At 36.6% G+C, this 18,927-nt stretch overlaps 1 protein-coding gene across 1 annotated transcript in view; it reads left to right on the forward strand.

Moving 5' to 3' along the window:
- UGCG (UDP-glucose ceramide glucosyltransferase) overlaps positions 1 to 18,005 on the forward strand; it is a 32,544-nt gene extending 14,539 nt beyond the window's left edge. Inside the window, exons 2-9 of the mRNA XM_075527098.1 lie at positions 5,635 to 5,776; positions 9,372 to 9,474; positions 10,383 to 10,484; positions 10,891 to 11,003; positions 12,895 to 13,073; positions 13,490 to 13,576; positions 14,010 to 14,199; positions 15,542 to 18,005. Coding sequence (XP_075383213.1) covers positions 5,635 to 5,776; positions 9,372 to 9,474; positions 10,383 to 10,484; positions 10,891 to 11,003; positions 12,895 to 13,073; positions 13,490 to 13,576; positions 14,010 to 14,199; positions 15,542 to 15,712 — 1,087 coding nt within the window. The 3' untranslated portion in view covers positions 15,713 to 18,005. The remainder of the gene's footprint in view (positions 1 to 5,634; positions 5,777 to 9,371; positions 9,475 to 10,382; positions 10,485 to 10,890; positions 11,004 to 12,894; positions 13,074 to 13,489; positions 13,577 to 14,009; positions 14,200 to 15,541) is intronic.
- The last annotated feature ends 922 nt before the right edge of the window (positions 18,006 to 18,927 follow it).

Below are 18,927 nucleotides of genomic sequence, written 5' to 3' on the forward strand. Positions count from 1 at the left end.
TGTGGGGCAATGTCCTCCTTTTAGCCAAGAGAGGTAGAAGGGTGGCATGCCTTGAGTATTATGTCAAGAGTCACTTGTGAACACTGTCAGTATTTGCTACTAGTAATCTGGTTAGCTGTTTCTGGTGGACAAATAAGGGCAGGGAGCAAGCTCTAAGGGTGTGAATGCTGTAAAGGAAAACTGTGATGCAGAGTTGGTTGTGGAAGAGTTTTCAGCAGATTGACCCTAATCCTTGTGTATGTTTCTAGAGGAAGGTGGTGTGCCCCTGATGCTTCCTTTGTGCTGACACTAGTTCTCCTCTGACTCCATGGTAAGTGGGCTTATGCTGCTCATCCATGGGCAGCTCAGCTCTTCTGGAAGCCCAGTGAAGCCTGAGGAGGAAGGAGGTCTGGAAGATCATTTGTCCTCCCATGATCTTGGCAGCACATTCACAGCCACCTTCTTGAACATGCTCTGGAGGTTCTTGCAGCCTTTCCTAAGGTGCCCGAACTCTAATTTGGTAGAAGACAACCTGAATTGGAAGGAAAAAAGCTAGACTTAACTTTCTGTTAAGTGAGGGAGTTGAAGTAGGATTGTACAGGTGTGGGTACTGGCATGATGTCTTGTTTGGCTGGTGTGTATGGCAGCACAGAGGAGAAGGAACGCTGGGTGATCTTTGGTGCTAGTGAAGCTGCATGATCATCTTGCCACATCCTTTCAAACTGTATACTTGCTAAGTTAAACTGACAAAATGCTGACATTACAAATGGGGTAATAGTTCTCTAGTGGTTTAAGTATCTCAACTAGGACATTGTGGGATCAGACAAGTATCAGCACCACTGGGAAGCACAGCACATCCCAGAAAGAGGGGAAAGGAGGAAAGGAGTGCCTCTGAGCAGTAGCCTATAGTTAAACTGGTTCATTATGTTATAAAACTCCACTCTAGGGGGAAAAAGGTTGAAAACAAGATCAAGGTGTTTAGTTCTTGCTTTAAGAATAATTCTGTCCATCTGCTAGGAAACCTGCAGCCATGGGTGGTGATGTCTTTTGTTTGATCTGTTTTGTAATTTTCAAATCTGTCTGAAGTCTAGGAGGTCCCTAAAAAGGAGTAATAGTGTAGTAGGCCTCTTAATGCACAGTAGTATGCCTTTGTGCTTAAATCTGGGTAGAGCAGTATGAGAAATAAGTACTTGATATAGTGTGTTATTCAGGCTTAGTTGTGTCATTGCAGAGCCCTCTTGTGCTTCTCTCTGCCTCCATGCCCAAGTGTCTTGTTTTGCTTCCTGGTGGGGTGGACCAGAGCTATGGTAAAGGCTGCTTGGGCAGACCCCTTCCCTCCCGCCTTCACAGGCAGGCAGAAACTTGCACTGTAGCTCCCAACCCAAAGGCTGTCTTGAATTCATGACTCTGATATATGTAAATAAAATCTTATTCTGTCTATGAATATATAATTATGCATATATTTTTTATATAGAAGTACAATCTATATAAAAAGTGTTCTTGGTTACTTAATTGCAAAATGGTCAGATGACTGTATAAAAAGTTACTGCTGTGAGATACTGAAACTTATTTGGTAGTTATCTATGCCTTCTTATGTGGAATTATTTTTATACCATTACATTTAATGTGGTAGGATTTTAAATGGCTAATATTAGTGTTTGTGAAGCAAGGGTGATGTTAACCTTTTTATGAATTTAGGGGTTGTCTGTAATAATACTTTTTGAACTCCTCCAATCTTTCTTTCGGTTGTATTTAATGCACTAACCAGCGTGGTGTATCTGTAGCAAATTTAATTTTTAATTCTCTGCATAAAGGTACCTACTTTTGGAAATGTTTTAACACAAGACGTATAAAAAATAAGGAAGATATGGGGAGCTCCTCCTTTTTACCTTTCTGTTGCCAAAAGAAGCAGGATAATCTTACATTTTATTTCTCCTGTTCAAGCTGAGGTCTCCTGTCTGTTACTCCATAGCAGACCAAAACTCCACAAACACCTTTGTGAAATGGTTCAGCTCAGTAACATGAAGACGAACTGGGGAAGGGGGGAGCATGTATTCAGAAGTAGGAGCAGGAAAACAGCCCCTTTCAGAAGTAATGATCTGCTAGCCTGTCTTAATGGCCTGTGGAACCATAGCCTCCAAGGGATGTTGTCAGTGCTTCCTGCATCTTGTTAGTGCTGTCTTGCAATATTTAAGTATCTGTTACAAATTTCTGACCAAGAATTACTTGCCTCCCCCTAATAGGATAGTTCTTTAAAATAGCTGCTGAGGGAAGGCTGAAATGCATGAATAAAGAGTGTTCAGGTTTTTTCACCTGCTTTTAAAAGGCATATGTTACTATCTCAGCTGAGAGACCCAGCAGTCTGTCTACTGTAGCAAGCTTTTTGTTTTTGCTAGAATACTCTCCTGCCCTTCATAAGGTGGGGGGAGGAAGTGTAGTCTTGGCCTACAAAAAAAAGTTTTGTTGCTTAATTTGATACAGGTTAGCAAGAATTTATTGTATAGTATACTGGGCAGTGATAACTCAGTAGCCTGGACTTTGTCTTCAGAAATACTTTTTTTTTTTTTCCTCTGCTGAGAGACAAACTCTAGATTAGTTGCTTCTGTGAGTTAATTGTTACCGTGTTAAGGAACTAAGTTTGAGGAAATTTTGCAGATGCCTCTTATGATACAGGATAGTTGAACTGTAGCTCCTGACACTGTTATGCATCCTGCTGCTTTTTTCTTTCCCCACCTATGTGCACCAGCACCAGACTGCTTAAAGGAATTTCAGTTTCACTACCTAGAGATTGCAGGCTGATCCATTTAATTTATGTAGGTGTAAAAGTACTTATAGGTAACCTGGGTACTGGTCTTTCACACACACAGTCTGAAAATGCCTTTAAATAGTGCTCTGCCAGCATCTGTTTCAGAGCTCAAAGTTGTTATACATTCCTTGGTGAGGTGTTTTTCTGCAGCTTACACTATTAGGCAGAGGTAGAAAAAAACGCATTAAGCAAGTACATCTGTATAGTTAGTGGTTTTGAGTGCTTTGATCTAATTTCAATGCAAAATAATATATAATTTCCTGTATGTGACACAAACTTTTTGAAAGGATTGCTTTCCTTTATCACTTTGAACTGTGTCATACATGCTCCGTGATAATGAAGACCACTGATCACAACACCTGTCTAAGAAAGCCACCATAAGGACAAGTTAGTGCTCAAAAATACCAACTTGCCACTTCATCTTACCTCTACTTTGCAGACTTTGGTGCATGTTCTGTAACACACAACTTCATTTAGAACATGCCTGCATCAACAATTTTAATGTTGTTTAAATTTAGTCTTATTTTGACTCCCAAGTTAAATGTTAGCCTTAACTTGAATATTGTAACTTGTTTTTTTTATAATGGTTGGTCTGTTTCTTTGGTAGGTTTTCAATTGTAACTTCTTAATTTTTCTTCAGAACATGCCACTTCACAAATAGTTCTCACAATAAACCAGTCCACAAATTATCTGGTTTACTGTTAGTTTGCCTCTTGCTCTACAGAGTCTAACAGAGCATTGCAATTACTGGCATGGAAACTGCTTTACCTTAGTATCACAATACCACAGTGCTTTCAGGATGGCAGGCTGCCGTTTTTGTGCAGTGTTATGAATAGAACATGAACTGGAGTCTTATTTTTAAGACAAGCATGTTGCAGACAGACTTACCATACTGAGCCATACTCTGTCAGAAGTCTCAGTGCATGGTGCTTCATTGCTGAATAGATCCTGACAATGCTGTGTGCCTCATTTGCATGTTTTCCAAGGTTTCCCTCTTGTACACCATGTGTAGGCTTTTCCTTATGTAATTCAATCACCTGCATAATCCTGTGTGTCAGCGTCATTTGTAATATGATGCCTTGCAAGGTTCTGCAGTTTTATCACTTGGTGCTTATTCCTTATCACAGTCCTGCCTCGACTCTGTCTTCATCCTTTCTCTCCTTACCTTTTTGTGTTTACCCTGCCGCTTCCTTCTTACTTCCTCTTCATCAAGGCTTTTGCCTCTGTACAAAGCCGTATGTATTGCTACAGTCTGTTTTAAATGGAGTACTTTTTTTTTCCTCCCTTGCCTTATTTACCTTTTGTCCCTCCTGGTCAAAGCTGCATTCTTGAGACTCTCCCTTCTCATTGGCACTAAAGCACTTGTTTGCTGTAATGTTTCAAAATTGGTAAGGAGATCCTTTCTCTATCTGTAGTGGCTATATGAACTGTTGTTTTTCTTACTTTGGTCTGACTGTCACTTGGCTGTTAATTGCTCAGCAAGACTATTTCAGTTTACCTTGCAGTGCCCAGCCTTGGACTCAATAACAGTACAAGGACATCACTGCTTTGTCCTTCTGTCTCTTCAGTGAGCCCATTGTTTTTTCTCTGTAACAGCATTATGCCCCTGGTGTCCACACGCAAACCTGCCTGACAGGAGCATGGCGGGGGGATGTTGCTATCCCATTGCAGGAGAAAATAACTCTAGAGAATTACTGGAATCTCTTCTTAGTGGAGCTCCTTCGTAGTTCAGTAAATTCACTTGGTCAGGCACATTCTTCAGGGGCATGCTGCCTAGGAACTTGACTTTTTTTTTTACCATTTAACCAGGATGAAGCGCTCCATGGAGCAACCCTGTTCCCTTTTTTTTTTTTTGAGGCAGCATCTTGTGAATTTTAAAGTGTGAAAGTTTAAGTTAATAATTGATACCATTGGGTACATGCTGCAATAAAATATTCTTTCAGTCTGGCTACTATTATTCTTTCAATCTGGCTACTATGCATGTTAGAGAACTATGATATGCAGTATATACACTAATTAGCAAATTGTAAGTTTCAGCAAATACTTTTTTCCAGTTATTTAAATTATATATATATATTTACTTGATGCAAATGTGATTGTATACTGGCCCATCAAGCTTTCAGAATTTAATTTTACATTTATTCACACAGGAGTGTAGGATTTAAACATTCATGTTAGTGAGTTGTGACATGATAGTCAATTTACTTGTATATTCATTGCTGAAATACTAGTGACTGTTTGGAATTGTGTTCTCAGTTTAGCTATGCTTCTGACTCAGCCTGATGTCCAGTTTCTAGCATTTTTATACTACTATCAATCAACTGATTGATACTTATCCTTTTCTTGCAGGTGTTTGTTAACAAATTGATCAGTAGGATTAACTGTTTCCCCCGTGCTTTCAGTTTGCTTTAAGTTTTGCATAACTTAATGGAGGAAAAAACACCTTACCCTTCTCTTTTTGCCTTGTGTACAGTAAATTGGTTTTTCTGATTACCCTGATTTGTGATTATAATACTTTGAGTTTTAATGCCATGGAGGAAGGCAGAAAAATCTTGTCTTCTGTGTAGTTTGAAAAAAGTTATACTCTTGTTGTTCAAAATGCATAGTGCAAAATGCATTAATCTGAAATGTGTAAAATGAGTAAGGTTGAATTTAACCTACATACAATGCTAAGGCTTTTTTAGGCATTGTCTCTGATGCATTAACTGTCAGATATAAAAATAGCTGTTGTTCCTACAACCAAAACTAATTTTTTGGCAGCAATTTTAACTCCTAATCTTTCTTAGTTCTGACTGTATTTTGAATGGAATTCTCTAGCATATGTGGTGGTCTGTTATTTCTCCTTATAGACGCCTCCACCTCAATAAGAAAGCCACAGACAAACAGCCATATAGCAAGCTTCCTGGTGTTTCGCTTCTCAAGCCGTTAAAAGGTGTGGATCCTAACCTGATCAACAACTTAGAAACCTTCTTTGAACTGGATTATCCAAAAGTATGTATACTATTTAGTGTCTTTTTTTCTTCTTCCCATGTCTCTAAAAGTCATATCAGTAGCTTGGGATAGAACTATGCAACTTGATTATGTGTTGGATTGTTCTTCCTTCCACAGGAAATGCATGATTACACATTTTACATGTTGCAAAGAAAAATTACTGCTTTTTAAAAAGCCATCTATAAAGGAATGTGACCAAGCCTTTGGGACAAAACATACTCTACCCATCACTAAGATTTGTTAAATCATTATTCCAGTATTGTGGTGTTTATAGCAGTAGGAAACCCTTCAATCTATAAAAGATCACTTGAGAGGCCAGACACCCTCCCCAATTAACTACTTCTCTGTAACAGATTATCTAAAAGAGAATAAAAGAGAATCTAAAAGATTCTCTTAACTGATAGCCTGAAACTTTCTGGTGCTTCTTACTGATGGCTCATCTAATGAAGAACTGCTCAATGATGAGGTGGTGTACCTCACCAGCTGCTGGTAGGTAGGATAGCCTTTTTATTGGTGTTGGGAAACACATAGTTAATAAAAGCTTACATTTGTTCTTGAACACTGTTTGACTTTGTAATATAAGAGATAAGTAATATAAGTGTGTCAGATGCTGTCCTTGCTCTAAGGAGCTTACAACTTAAAGAGAAATCTGCAAACGCTTGCTGCGTCATTCACTGCTTGGTGCATGCTCCTGCGGATGGAAAAAGGACTACATTTTCTACTGTGTATCTCCTGAATTCTAAAACTTGTCATTTACTCTTAATAAAAACTCTCTTTTCTCAATTCTTCTTGAAACCGCTTCTGACACTGCGGCTTCGGTTGTAAAAGGTCAAAGGTATGTGGAAGCTGTACAGCAAGTTTCCTTTGTGTATTCTGACAGAGAGCTTTAAACTTACTCCTAAGTAGGCAGGATAAAACAAACAAAAAACCCCACCATTTGAAACTTATTAAAAGCTGGGTAGTCTTTCTGCAAGGAAGCTTGGGGCCTTTTGAAAAGCTTCTGGCATGAACATTTGAATCCTTTCGACTCAACAAAAGTGCAATAAAGATTAAGTGTGGCCAAGATAAGTTTAAAGCATACTTGAGGCATGCCGTGTATGCCAATATTGCAGACAGTGCAAAGAAGCTGCAACAATATCTTAAGCTATTTTATGACTATAATGAGCATCAAAACATTATGCAGCTGAAACATTTGACTACAAATACAATTTGTTTGAGAATTCGGGAAAACAGCTATGCTGGATCTTGCTTTATGAGACAGAGTCTTGACCCTTATTTCTGATAACTTATATATGGGTGGCAATTTTAGAATATTGCTACTCCACACAAATCTGAACTACAGATAACAATAGTGACAATTCTTTTTCCCAAGGAGAGTGAAAATGGGAGGTATGAATGCTTCAGTTTACTGGGGCACAGATCATGCAGTACAAGCAAGATCCCCAAACTGTTTGAAAACACTTCTGTAGAATAACTACCAAAATACTTCATTTAAGAGATTGATATTACACCACAAAAATTAGAAGAACAGTATTGCTTGGTATTCAAAGTTCAGCTGTCCAGGGAAAAATTATTAGGAAAGAATAATCTTAAACTTTTTCCAGTGAAGCTGAGTTCACCCTGCAGTGATACTGATTCTCTGAAACTCTTCTGTGATACCCCATGCATGACATAATCTTGTCTTGCACAGAAGCCAGTTATGCAGCTTCTAAACTGCAGGACTTAGACTTAATACTTTTATCAGTGAACAGTTCTTACCTGCTGTGCATATTGTAATTTTTGCAGAAATCTTTCTATTCATGTTATGTCCAAATGAACCTGATTGTAATGCTTATGCAGATCAGCATCTTTGTATTTCTTCTGCTTTAGTCATAATTTTGTTGTTCTTTACTTTGTTACTGCATACACAGGCCATTTACTGTGAATTTGTCAGTTTTCAATCATTGCAATGTCAAAGTTTTTTACTATTTCTTGTTGAATTTATTGTTTTAATTGCTAGCAAAAATGGTTGTTCTTTTACGTATTCAATTGGATGAGCAATAAAGAACTAATTTCTTCAGTTTGTAATTTCTATGGTGTTCATGCTGTCAGGATTGTTCTGTTGTGGTGGAAAGACCTGTCTGCTTAATGAGACAGGTCTTTTACCCCTTAAATTCCATTTTCCGTGCTGGTAAAATGATAGGAATCAAATACTGCTCACTCCTTAGGCAAATTAGCTTTGAGTTTGCATTCTGAGAGGTAGAGATGTGTTTGTCTGATAGTTTGTAGCGCTAGACCAAGTCTTACCAACTCCCATTTAGTGGTTAATGATTTTAAGTTTCCACAATATTCTGAATGCAGTTAGTTGTTGAGGTTTTTTGTGTTTAACAATACCTTTTTTTTTCTTGAAAGAATGTATTTATTTAACTTAACGTCTTCTGTTGTACGAAATACTTCTTACTGAACAAGAACATCAGAGATTGTCATCACTGAGCCTACAGGCAGCATTTGAGGTTCAGATTACTTTTTGCTTAAGTAGTTTACTGAAAGTAAAGTTCAGTGAAGTGATAGAATAGTATAAGGGAGAATAAGAACTGTTTTGATCACTAGCTGGGAGTCTTATTTACAACTGCTATATCACATGAGGTCCAAGGAAATTGTTTTTAATGAGATTCAATTTTTAAATCTTGGACTATAAAAATGCTTCCAGGTATCTTGTTTCTGAATTTTATTCTTTGGATTTGAGCTCTGATAACTTGTTGTAAAAGTTCAGTAATCTTAACAGGGAGAGAGGAAGGTTATATTAAGTACGGACTATTCAAGGAATTTGCTGTTAATGCAGAAACAGAAATACCTCCATCAAAGCTTGCAAAGCCATCTCAAAACATTGGGTGATTCTTAAAATGCTGTTTCCTCACCCACAGTCTGTAGCTCATGTGTAACAAGCATGTAGCTTGATTGCTGAAAGAGCTACAGGTTTCCCTTACCTTTTCTTGATTTTTTTTTTAACCATTATTCTATTAATGAGGAAAATACATACACATTATATATGCATATACATGTTCCTGAGCTTAGCTTTATTATACAACTAAGCATACATATACTGGTCTCTGTGGGTTGTCTTCCAACTCTGTTCTGCATATGCATCTACAAAGTAAAGGAAAAGAAGGTGTAGTTCAGAGGTATGCAGTCAAGTGTATCATAACATCATTCCTTTAATATTTTGTGTGCTGTAATTTCATTGAATATAAGATTGGATTTAAGATTCATATGTGAACCCAAATGGAAGTGGAAATAAAAATTTTACCTTGTGTACCAGGATGTCTTGCTTCATGCCTAATAGAAACCCTTCTGATAACAGGAAAATTAATGTTCATCAGTGCAAGAGTTTATTGGGATACAGGTTTGGTTCTTCTTTCACATGTACTTGGTTGTGCATTAAAAAATATTCTTACTTAACTGTAAAAGCACCCCCTTGGTTTTATTGTTAATTCTATAACAGTGCTCTATTTCTTCAGTTTGGTACACTGTTAAGCTTTATTCCCTAGACCATATTGATATTAAGTGTGTGTGTAAATATATAAGTGTGTGTATATACATTTTTGTTTTTTACTAGTATGAAGTACTACTCTGTGTACAAGATCATGACGATCCAGCTATTGATGTGTGCAAAAAGCTCCTTGGCAAATACCCGAATGTGGATGCTAGACTGTTCATAGGTAAGCAGTGCAACTCAAAGGTGGGACTCTTAATTGTATAAATGTTTTTAGGTCTTCAACTCCGTATACAATATTCTAAGATAAACAGACATCTTGTTCAGCCCATGTTGGTTCTATAGCTTAGTCATCTGTTTGGCGTAAAGAAGTAAGTTTGTAGTCACAATCTGTGACATCAGTCCAAAAAAACTCCAGGAAGAATGACTTACGCAACCCCTGTGACTTTTTCCTTCTAAATCTGAAATACAGCAGTTTAAATCCTGTCTTTGTACTGAACTAAATGTGCAGGAAGTGACTTGGAGTTGTGACTGTATTTGAGCTTGAGGTCCTGCAACAATCCTTTTTCATCAGCTTAGACTGTAGGGCTCTCTTCACTTTACATTTGAATTAGAGGAGGGAAGGGATATTAGAACGAGGTAGTAGAATGTAATTTTTTTTTCTCTGATGTGAAACAAACTGAACCATTCTGCCAGTTAGGAGCAAAAGAGTGTGTCTTGCTATTCTGCTCCTTTTTCATTTTTCTGCTGAAATTACTGTAGAGTATAATGGTCATAATCAGTAGTCTTAAGACATAAGAGGTAGAGAATATTTACCTTACAGAATGTCGTAATAAACTTTGTAGTTCTACTGCCCTTTAACTACATTAACCTTGTTACCCTGCCATTTTGAGGAAGCTTTTAAGTATTTTTTCCTTTTTAATTCTCTGCATAATTGTAGTGAGATCTAAAATATAGAAGTGAAGGAATACATAAAACTTAAATCCTTTTTATAAAAGTGGACTTTAAGAATTGATGGGTAAACATTTACTATTCTTCAGTTAGTATACCTAAATATTTTGCGTACTGAGTCTGAATTCTAAAAAAAAAAAAAAAACGCATACATTACTTGTGTATGATGTTTGTATTTTTTAGGTGGCAAGAAGGTTGGCATCAACCCCAAGATTAACAACTTAATGCCTGGCTATGAAGTTGCCAAATATGATCTCATATGGATTTGTGATAGTGGAATCAGAGGTAGGTGTGTATTGTAATGTGCTGACTGTTAATATTGCTCTTAGTCCCTGTAGGCAAGCAGTTGTTGGAGACTATTTTGACTGAGGATACAAATAGAAATGAAAGTTAGAAATCTGGAAAAAATATTTTCGTGGTATAAAAATGTTTAATCTCTAATTAAAGGTGAAAATGCCATTAAAAAAATACTGTTCAAACTGTTTCCATTGTATTTGTTGTTGATCATAATAATGATGTTAATCACTATTATTATTTTTCTGAAACTTTGTTGCTCCAAAATACTGTGCATCAAAGTATATGTGCTCTTGATATTGGTAGTAGAATGAGAATTAGTGTGTCTATACAGTAGCCTACTAATGACAGAATTGCTCAGTGAACTGTCTTTTTTTTTTTTTCATTTGTCACTTAGTAACGCCAGACACTCTGACAGATATGGCCAATCAAATGACTGAAAAAGTAGGCTTGGTCCATGGGCTTCCCTATGTTGCAGACAGACAGGGTTTTGCTGCTACCCTGGAACAGGTGAGTGCAATGTTGTCTTTTTTTGCAAGACCTTGATGACTAAAAGTTGTGTAGTGCGTCTTGCACCTTTTGAGGGAAGAAATGAATGTTTTCAGCTATAGTCACACTTCAAACTATCTAGGATAACTTTTAAATGCTCCAAAATTCTACTGTGGTGCTCTGAATGTTGATTCAATATTTAAGTTTACAATACAAACAATAAAGATTACAGGATGAAAATGAAAGATTACAGGATGAAAATGATAGATTTTATTTAAAAATGTATTAAAACTGAAGAACTCTTTCTAGTGCTTAGTCAGAAAGGGCCATTATTTCTATTTTGATGTCTGAAAAGAAACACAGAAATGGCCATGACAAGTCAGAGCAAAGTCCAGCTCACACAGTAGCTTATTTCCAGCAGGGTTTATAAGCAGCAGAGCCTTTGAGGAGAGTAGAATACAAGGCTTATATCCTATTTTCCTGTAATACTGTCTCAACTTTCAGCAATTTTCAGCTGAGAGACTTCCTGAGCAAGAAGTAGACTTGTATATTTACTAATCCCCAATATACTAGTATTTTACTAAGAACAGATTTCTTACATGAACTTTTCCATTCTTTCTTTGCGTCCATATAGATTTTGAACATCTATAACTGTCTTTACCAGGAAGTTCCATAGATCTACTATCTGTTACAGGAACCACCACTTTGTTCACTCTGACACTTGTTCTTCTATAGTGCTATTTCATGTCTCCTAATACTTGTTTTGGAAGAGAAAGTGAACAGTTGATTCCTATCCACCATCTTCATATCACTCATTCGGTCTTATTCTCTCCTCTTCTTTTTCAGTAAGTTCTCTTTTGTAGAATGAAGAGGTTGAGTTTTCTTGTTTGTTCCTTGTGTCTCAAGGCATGTAATTTAATAAACTATCCTTTATTCTAAGCTAGCATGTATAAGGTATTTTGGCCCCAAGGCTAACTAATGTGTGTCAAAGGCAGAAATGTGAGAGATGAAAGTGCAGTGAAATTCAGTAATCCTTCGTCGCATGGAGAGAGGGCAGCTCATGTGATTTTTGTGACACAAAGTCTGATTTCCTCTTAGAAGAGAAGAGCAAGGAGCTATAGCACAAAGCTCTTGGTACTGCTACATGCTAAAGTAGCAAGAATTACAACTCCTGCTTCTATATTCCTGGAAGAGCTTTTTGTTTCCAGATCCAGTATATGGCAAGATGAACATGCCTGTTCTTGAATGAGTTACTGTATTAATAAGACCAGTGTGAAGGTATCTATAGGAGGAATAGTAGTCAGAGGTGCTAGCACTTGTTCCCACTGTCTCTTCATAGGACACTCCTAGTTTTAAGTTATTGAATCTTGTAAAAAGACTTGCTCACAGTCTTTATTTTTTCTTTGCTATTTCTGTTTGCAAGTACCTTAAGTAAACAAAATTCCCCTGCTTCTGTACAACTGTATAGTAAGTTACTAAGAACATGTATGCAGTAATGCAGTTAATCTTTATAAGAGGAAGGAGACAGCATGTCTGTCAGCTATCACCAAATAATATATTAATCCTAGTGATTAGTAAGTTACTTAATGGATTTTTAATATATGTATTCACTGGGAACAACCTCAATAAATTAGAAATTAAATACCAAATGAATTATGATAGTTTAATATATGGATTTAAAACCCTCTTATAGATTTGTAAAAAACACAGCCAATATCACTACTAGATTTCTCAGATTTGGTGGTAGACTAGATTTCTTAGATTGGTGGTAAAGATCTTTCCAAATACACAGACATAATTGGCCACGTTGAGCACTTTTTACCCTCCAAACATTTTTGGAGAAAAAGTTGTCAGTGAGTAGTACTTGCATAAATACATGTAGAGTTTTAAAAGCCTTGACTTGTTTTGGCAGGTTTATTTTGGAACTTCACATCCAAGGTCATATATTTCAGCCAACTTAACTGGCTTTAAGTGTGTAACAGGAATGTCATGCTTGATGAGGAAGGATGTCTTGGACCAGGCTGGAGGACTGATAGCTTTTGCACAATATATTGCTGAAGATTACTTTATGGCCAAAGCTATAGCTGACCGGTAAGATGACTCTGAAGTAAGCTTACTGCTTTAAGTGCAGTTTACATATTTTTAAACACATGGTACGTACTATAAATATAGGTGTTCAGGTCAGCTTCACATGTATACAGCAAACATGCTTATGACACGTGCTTTGTCCTATCAATGTAGTCTTTCAGAAATAACTAAGCCGTATCATTGTTAATTCCTTCAGAAAAAAGTTTGAGAACTTGGTTTGAGTATTATTCAAGAGGTATTTGCTCTCTTCCAATGAAGAGACTTGATAAAATACCCTTTTTTGCTCATACCCATTGTAATAATATGGCACATATGCCAAAAACTTTTCAAGACTAATAAAATTCTTGGGTGTTTGTTCTCTAATTGTTTTTTGCATCTCTTATTTGCATGTTTTTTATAATAATACATTAATTTTTCAGGGGGTGGAAATTTGCGATGGCCACACAAGTTGCAATGCAAAACTCTGGTTCATATTCTATTTCTCAGTTTCAGTCCAGAATGATCAGGTAAAATTTTAATCCTTACTTCCTCGCCAACCCACCCCTGTCACCTGCTTCTGATGTGGATAACCTGATAATGAGAGGGAATACATTTTCCAAGCTAATTTGATCTAATGTTCAGAATGCTGAAGTTCCAATGCACAGCTTGATGCACACTTCTTGATAGTGTTGGGAGAGAGGCACTGACTTTCCACAGAAGTATGACTGATACAAGCATTAAAAAAACCCTAAAAAACCCCTGCTTAGTACCTCTTAAGTGCTATGTGCAGTATCTTTGAAAGGGAGAATTTTTGCAATATTTTATTTGGAGGTGTAAATTAAATGAGACTTAAACTAACACTGTCAGAAAAGACCATGATGGCTTATCATTTGATGAGGTGGGGGAGGAGGACATAAAGAATAATGCATAGTCAGAACTGATTTGTTTGTCTTTTTCTAGGTGGGCCAAACTGCGAATTAATATGTTGCCTGCCACAATAATTTGTGAGCCAATCTCAGAGTGCTTTGTTGCCAGTCTAGTTATTGGATGGGCAGCTCACCATGTGTTTAGATGGGATATAATGGTATTTTTCATGTGTCACTGCTTGGCATGGTTTATATTTGACTACATTCAACTAAAAGGTGTTCAGGTACGTAGCTTCATTTTCTTTGGAGGTTATTAAAGTTACTAGTGCCATCTACTTCAGCAAAAAGCTAAGCCTAGTTATAACAACAAAATAATTCTCTTGACATCAAGGAAATAACAGGTCAAATCCTGTTACTTCTCAGTCTTCTAGCTTCAGTTATAGTAGCACGAAAAAGAACAAGTATGCTTGGTTTTAATTTTGTTTTCTGTATGCACCTGCCTCTACCTAGGCTCTGGAAGTTTGCATAGCTGTCCCCTTAATCTTCATGTTTCCAGTCTGCTCTGCCTAGGGATATCCAGAAATTTTAAACTTTAACAGTACAAGAACAGCAGCTTTGTGGGATTTTTTTTTTTTCTTAGTTGTCACTTTGTCTTGTACTTATTGAGGTGTACATGTACTCTTAAGTACATTTTTCACTCCATTTTGGTAATAATGGACTTGGAGGACAGCTGTAGCATACTTCTAAAATGAGTCTTCCCATCATTAGAAGTGAGGCCTCAAAAAACTTAATATAGAAAGATGTCACAAATCAGAACAGCATTTGTTCTTCTAATGCTGTAGGAACTATTTAGACTACTTTCTGCTGTGGCCATATTCCATCCAAATCTGATCCATAATTACTTTCGTATTCAAACTTATCAAATAGTTCTCATCATGCTGAAAAATATGCTTTTGGAAGTGTTAACACATACTGGAAATAATAAAAAGAGTTAGGCTTTGTGTTTATTCTGTAGGACTCCAGAAGGTCAGTTTAACAGTCACCTGTCTGATTACTCTTCTCACTGTGCACAGTATGTAAAAGAGCTTTCTGCCTACTCTTCCTTTTCTGAAGCCTCTTCGATTTCCAGCTCTGCATGTAGCTGGAAATTCTTAAAGGAGCAGAAAATAGAGAGGCTATAAGCTTTTTTCTTAGTCTTGCTTTTCCTATGCAATAGGCCAAAGGCTTGCTTATTTGAATTTCACTCCCCTGGGAATGTGCAGGAGTGTTCTGTTTAGATGCTGTTATTCTGGGGTCTATGGCAAAAAAACAGTGTCTGCTTGAACACAGTTTTATGAAGCTTCAAAAAGAAAAAAGTGAAATGGTCACACTTCTCCTTGCCTTTTGCTCTACATACAAATCTCTTTTCAGACCTTCTGGGTCCTTCTGCCAAACTCCTCACATTCAATATGGGTATTCATATCTTGAACAGGAAAATGTTCTTGGCTTATAAAAAAATATGCTATTGATATGTGAATTTGTATAAGCTTTAGAATAGATTTATCTGTAACACAAATGTTTTAAATTACTCTAAAATTTCTTTTGAATAATCAGTATGTTGAAATACTTGTTTTTTTATATTCCTAGGGTGGTGCTCTGTGTTTTTCAAAACTTGATTATGCAGTAGCTTGGTTCATCAGAGAATCCATGACAATTTATATTTTCCTATCTGCTTTGTGGGACCCCACTATTAGCTGGAGGACAGGACGCTACAGATTACGTTGTGGAGGCACTGCAGAAGAAATTCTTGATGTATAGCCACAGCTTTGTAACTGTGAATGTCAAAAAGAGAAGGGGGGGTGGGGGGGGAGAAAAGTATTATAAATTGTTTATATAAATACTTTTAAGAAAATCTACCTTCAGTAGTTTTATTACTTGGATGTTTTGGTATCTGTTCTTTAATTTATTTTTGCATGGCATTTGCATCTGTGAAAATACATCTGTAGTATTGGCCAAATGATACCTTGCTCCTATGTACAAATAGAAGTGGAGAGAATTGGTCCTGACATCTACTTTCTATAGGAATGCTCTGCAGTAAACTCTTTAAAAAAATATATATATATCCTCCTGGATATGAACAGCTTCTTACTCCATGGTGTGCTAGCCTAGCAAATCCAGGGTTCACATAGCTATTTTCCAGCTGGATTGTACAAGGCTGTACCTAGTAAAATCACAGAAGTACAGCTGACTTCTGTTTTATCCCACTAAATTGAGCTAGTAACAGAACCTTGGGAAAGAAGCTCTTAAATGCTTTATGCCTACCTCTTGTAGTTGCTGCAGAACAAAATGAATGGAAAGGTAAAAACGCTTTGCAAAAACAAACTAAAGTAAAGCTGGAGTCTTGTGTTTATATGTATATATGAAATACTTTAGTCATTGCAATGAACCAAAAGTGGACTGAGTTTGATAGACTGAGTTGGAAGGAATTACTGGTCAGGCACGTATTGTATGCATCTTTTGGCCAACTCTGATCTGGTTCTGTCTTGAACCTTGTTAAGCACTGTGCTGTAACTAGCCAAGCTGGTCCCCTTCAATATTTCCATCCTTTTTAAGGGGTGTTTGTTTTTCCCTGTGAGTGAATGCTTTGACTGGGGGGGTGGGGGTGTGTGCGTGGGGGCGGGGGACATAGTAGGTGGTAGAAGGGAGCAGAAATACATTTCAGAAACATTTCACACATGAGCTATTTTCTTACACAATGTCTTAAGAATGTAATTTCATGATGCAAGTATTTAATATCTTTTTAAAGTGAACATGCATACCTATACTAGTAATAATTAAGTATTCAATTGCAGTAGATATTGTGAATATATTAAAAGGCCGGGTGAGTTTGCTGTTACTGATTAAAGTTGTAATCTTAATTTAAATATCAAACTAAGTCTACTCTTGGCTTTTTGCCTTCTACTGTTAGTCTAGCCTTTACATTAGACTTTTGTATTCCAGTGGTATGACTAAAAGGACTAGATTATGATGCATGCCGTGTTTTTTCCCCTCTGCTCCCTGTGGCTTGGTTTCCAACCTCATTGTGAGACTTCCTAATTTGTGGTGAACTGGACTTGTTTTCTTTGAACACTTTTTAATTAAAAAAAACACAGCAAAGCTAGAGAGGGATGTTGCATAAGCCTTTTGTTTTCATAATTGTTTTTATGCTGCTTTACTTTTCTTCAGATGGAATAGCATATTGTCACTATGAATGTGAGCTGCTAATTACAAGATTAATGCCAACAAAGCAGCTTTAAAAGTTGGCTGATAATGTGTAGCATATTAGCAATAATGACATGTATTTATAAAAATGGACATTTTTACCTTACTGAGCCAATCCCTTACTTGTCATATGCTACACAAGTGTAATGTGGATGTATGTGTTGTAAAACATACTCTGGGCCAAACTGCTTCATTCACCTTAATACTTCTTTTGCCTTACGGTACCATGAAACTCTCTTAATGGGCATTTCTGTATGAACAAAGGCTTTTGATGCATGCTTCATTCTTTTCATATGAATCAGGAAGAAGCACTTTTCCTGAGGAAAGTTGCACACTGAAAGCTAGTCTAGTTGTGACCCACAAACATCCTGGTTTTAGTGTTGTTTTTTACATAGTTGAATTTTGCTGACAATGTTTGTATATTCATTTGTTTCATGAAGTTTGATGCCATTCATTGTACTGCTAAAGTGAAGCTTAGCTTGCAATTTAGCTTTATGCTGATTTCTATGCAGGCAATGGAACAGAACCAAAAAAGGCTGAACAGACTTCATTTAAAAAAATTAGGTGGGGATAATTGTTTAACAGGTGCTTTTGTATTAGTAGAGCCATCTTCGGTCACAAAAAATAAAGCTTCACTTAAGCAAATAGTTTCATTTGGGTATTGTTTGGTTGATTATGAAATGGAAACAAACACTGTCAAATGTTGTAGAATATGCTGCAACAGAACTTCTAAAAGTTAAAAATGGCTAATGTAAAGTTGTGTTGATCTACAGATGTGTAGAATATACCATGTTTATTTAAAATCATTGTCTTGTTTTTTCTTTTATTTAAAAATAAATTTTGAATATGATCTGTTTGGAATACAGGGGTTTTTTTCCCTTTGTTCAATGATGCTGTAACATGATAGTTTTAAGTATTTATGGCAGTTTTGATAGATTTGATTTCTAATTAATCTTCACAGCAATAAATGGATGTGCCTTTCTTTTGAGTTTTTTACACCTGGACCATCTGTTTTGGATTTTATATTTTGATGAAATTAACTCACATGTGCCTAAATCTGACTTTGAGTTATCCTTAGTGTTTTAGAATAACTTCAGTGTATAAAAACTTCACAACTGAACAGAAAGTTCCCTACCTATTGTAACTAGACAGCTTAGATTCAGATTTTACATATGGATATATTTGCCCCAAACGTGTTGAAATTGAGGAATAGTGTTCATACTTTGCTTTGAGGTACTCTACCAAGAAAGCACACTGTGCTTGCTCTGTCATCTGACTTGGCTTTTTCTTATCTCTTTGCTAACACTTCTGTTAAGATTTTCATGTGAAACTTTGTAAGAGTCTGTGTGTATGGTAGTTGTTGGAATCTGGGAGGCATGGCAGAAACAAACACCACTGGAATCGTGTGAAAACTAGTTATAGAAACTCAAATATTCCTGAGTGTATTTTGTGCTTGATACAGTTGCAGCCACCCAGCAGAATACCTAAACCCCCTTTCCTGAGACCTTTTATTATTTTCCTGCCTACTATTAAATAATGTTGTGATTTTATTCTGTGCTTTCAAATGAAATCTTTCCCACCTGAATTCCTTTCATTGCCACTCTTCTGTCTCCTGATACTGACTGCTGACTACCTGTGTTTTCTCTCAATTTGTTTTGTCAGCTGGAAAAGTTTGTCTCCTCCTAACCACCTGCTTTCATATATCACTTTTGAAAGCTATTTCATTCATCTTAAAGGCTTCTTTTAATCCTCACACCTAATTTCTCATCATT

The sequence above is a fragment of the Mycteria americana genome, chromosome Z (genome assembly GCF_035582795.1).
Source record: "Mycteria americana isolate JAX WOST 10 ecotype Jacksonville Zoo and Gardens chromosome Z, USCA_MyAme_1.0, whole genome shotgun sequence".
NCBI lineage: Eukaryota > Metazoa > Chordata > Aves > Ciconiiformes > Ciconiidae > Mycteria > Mycteria americana.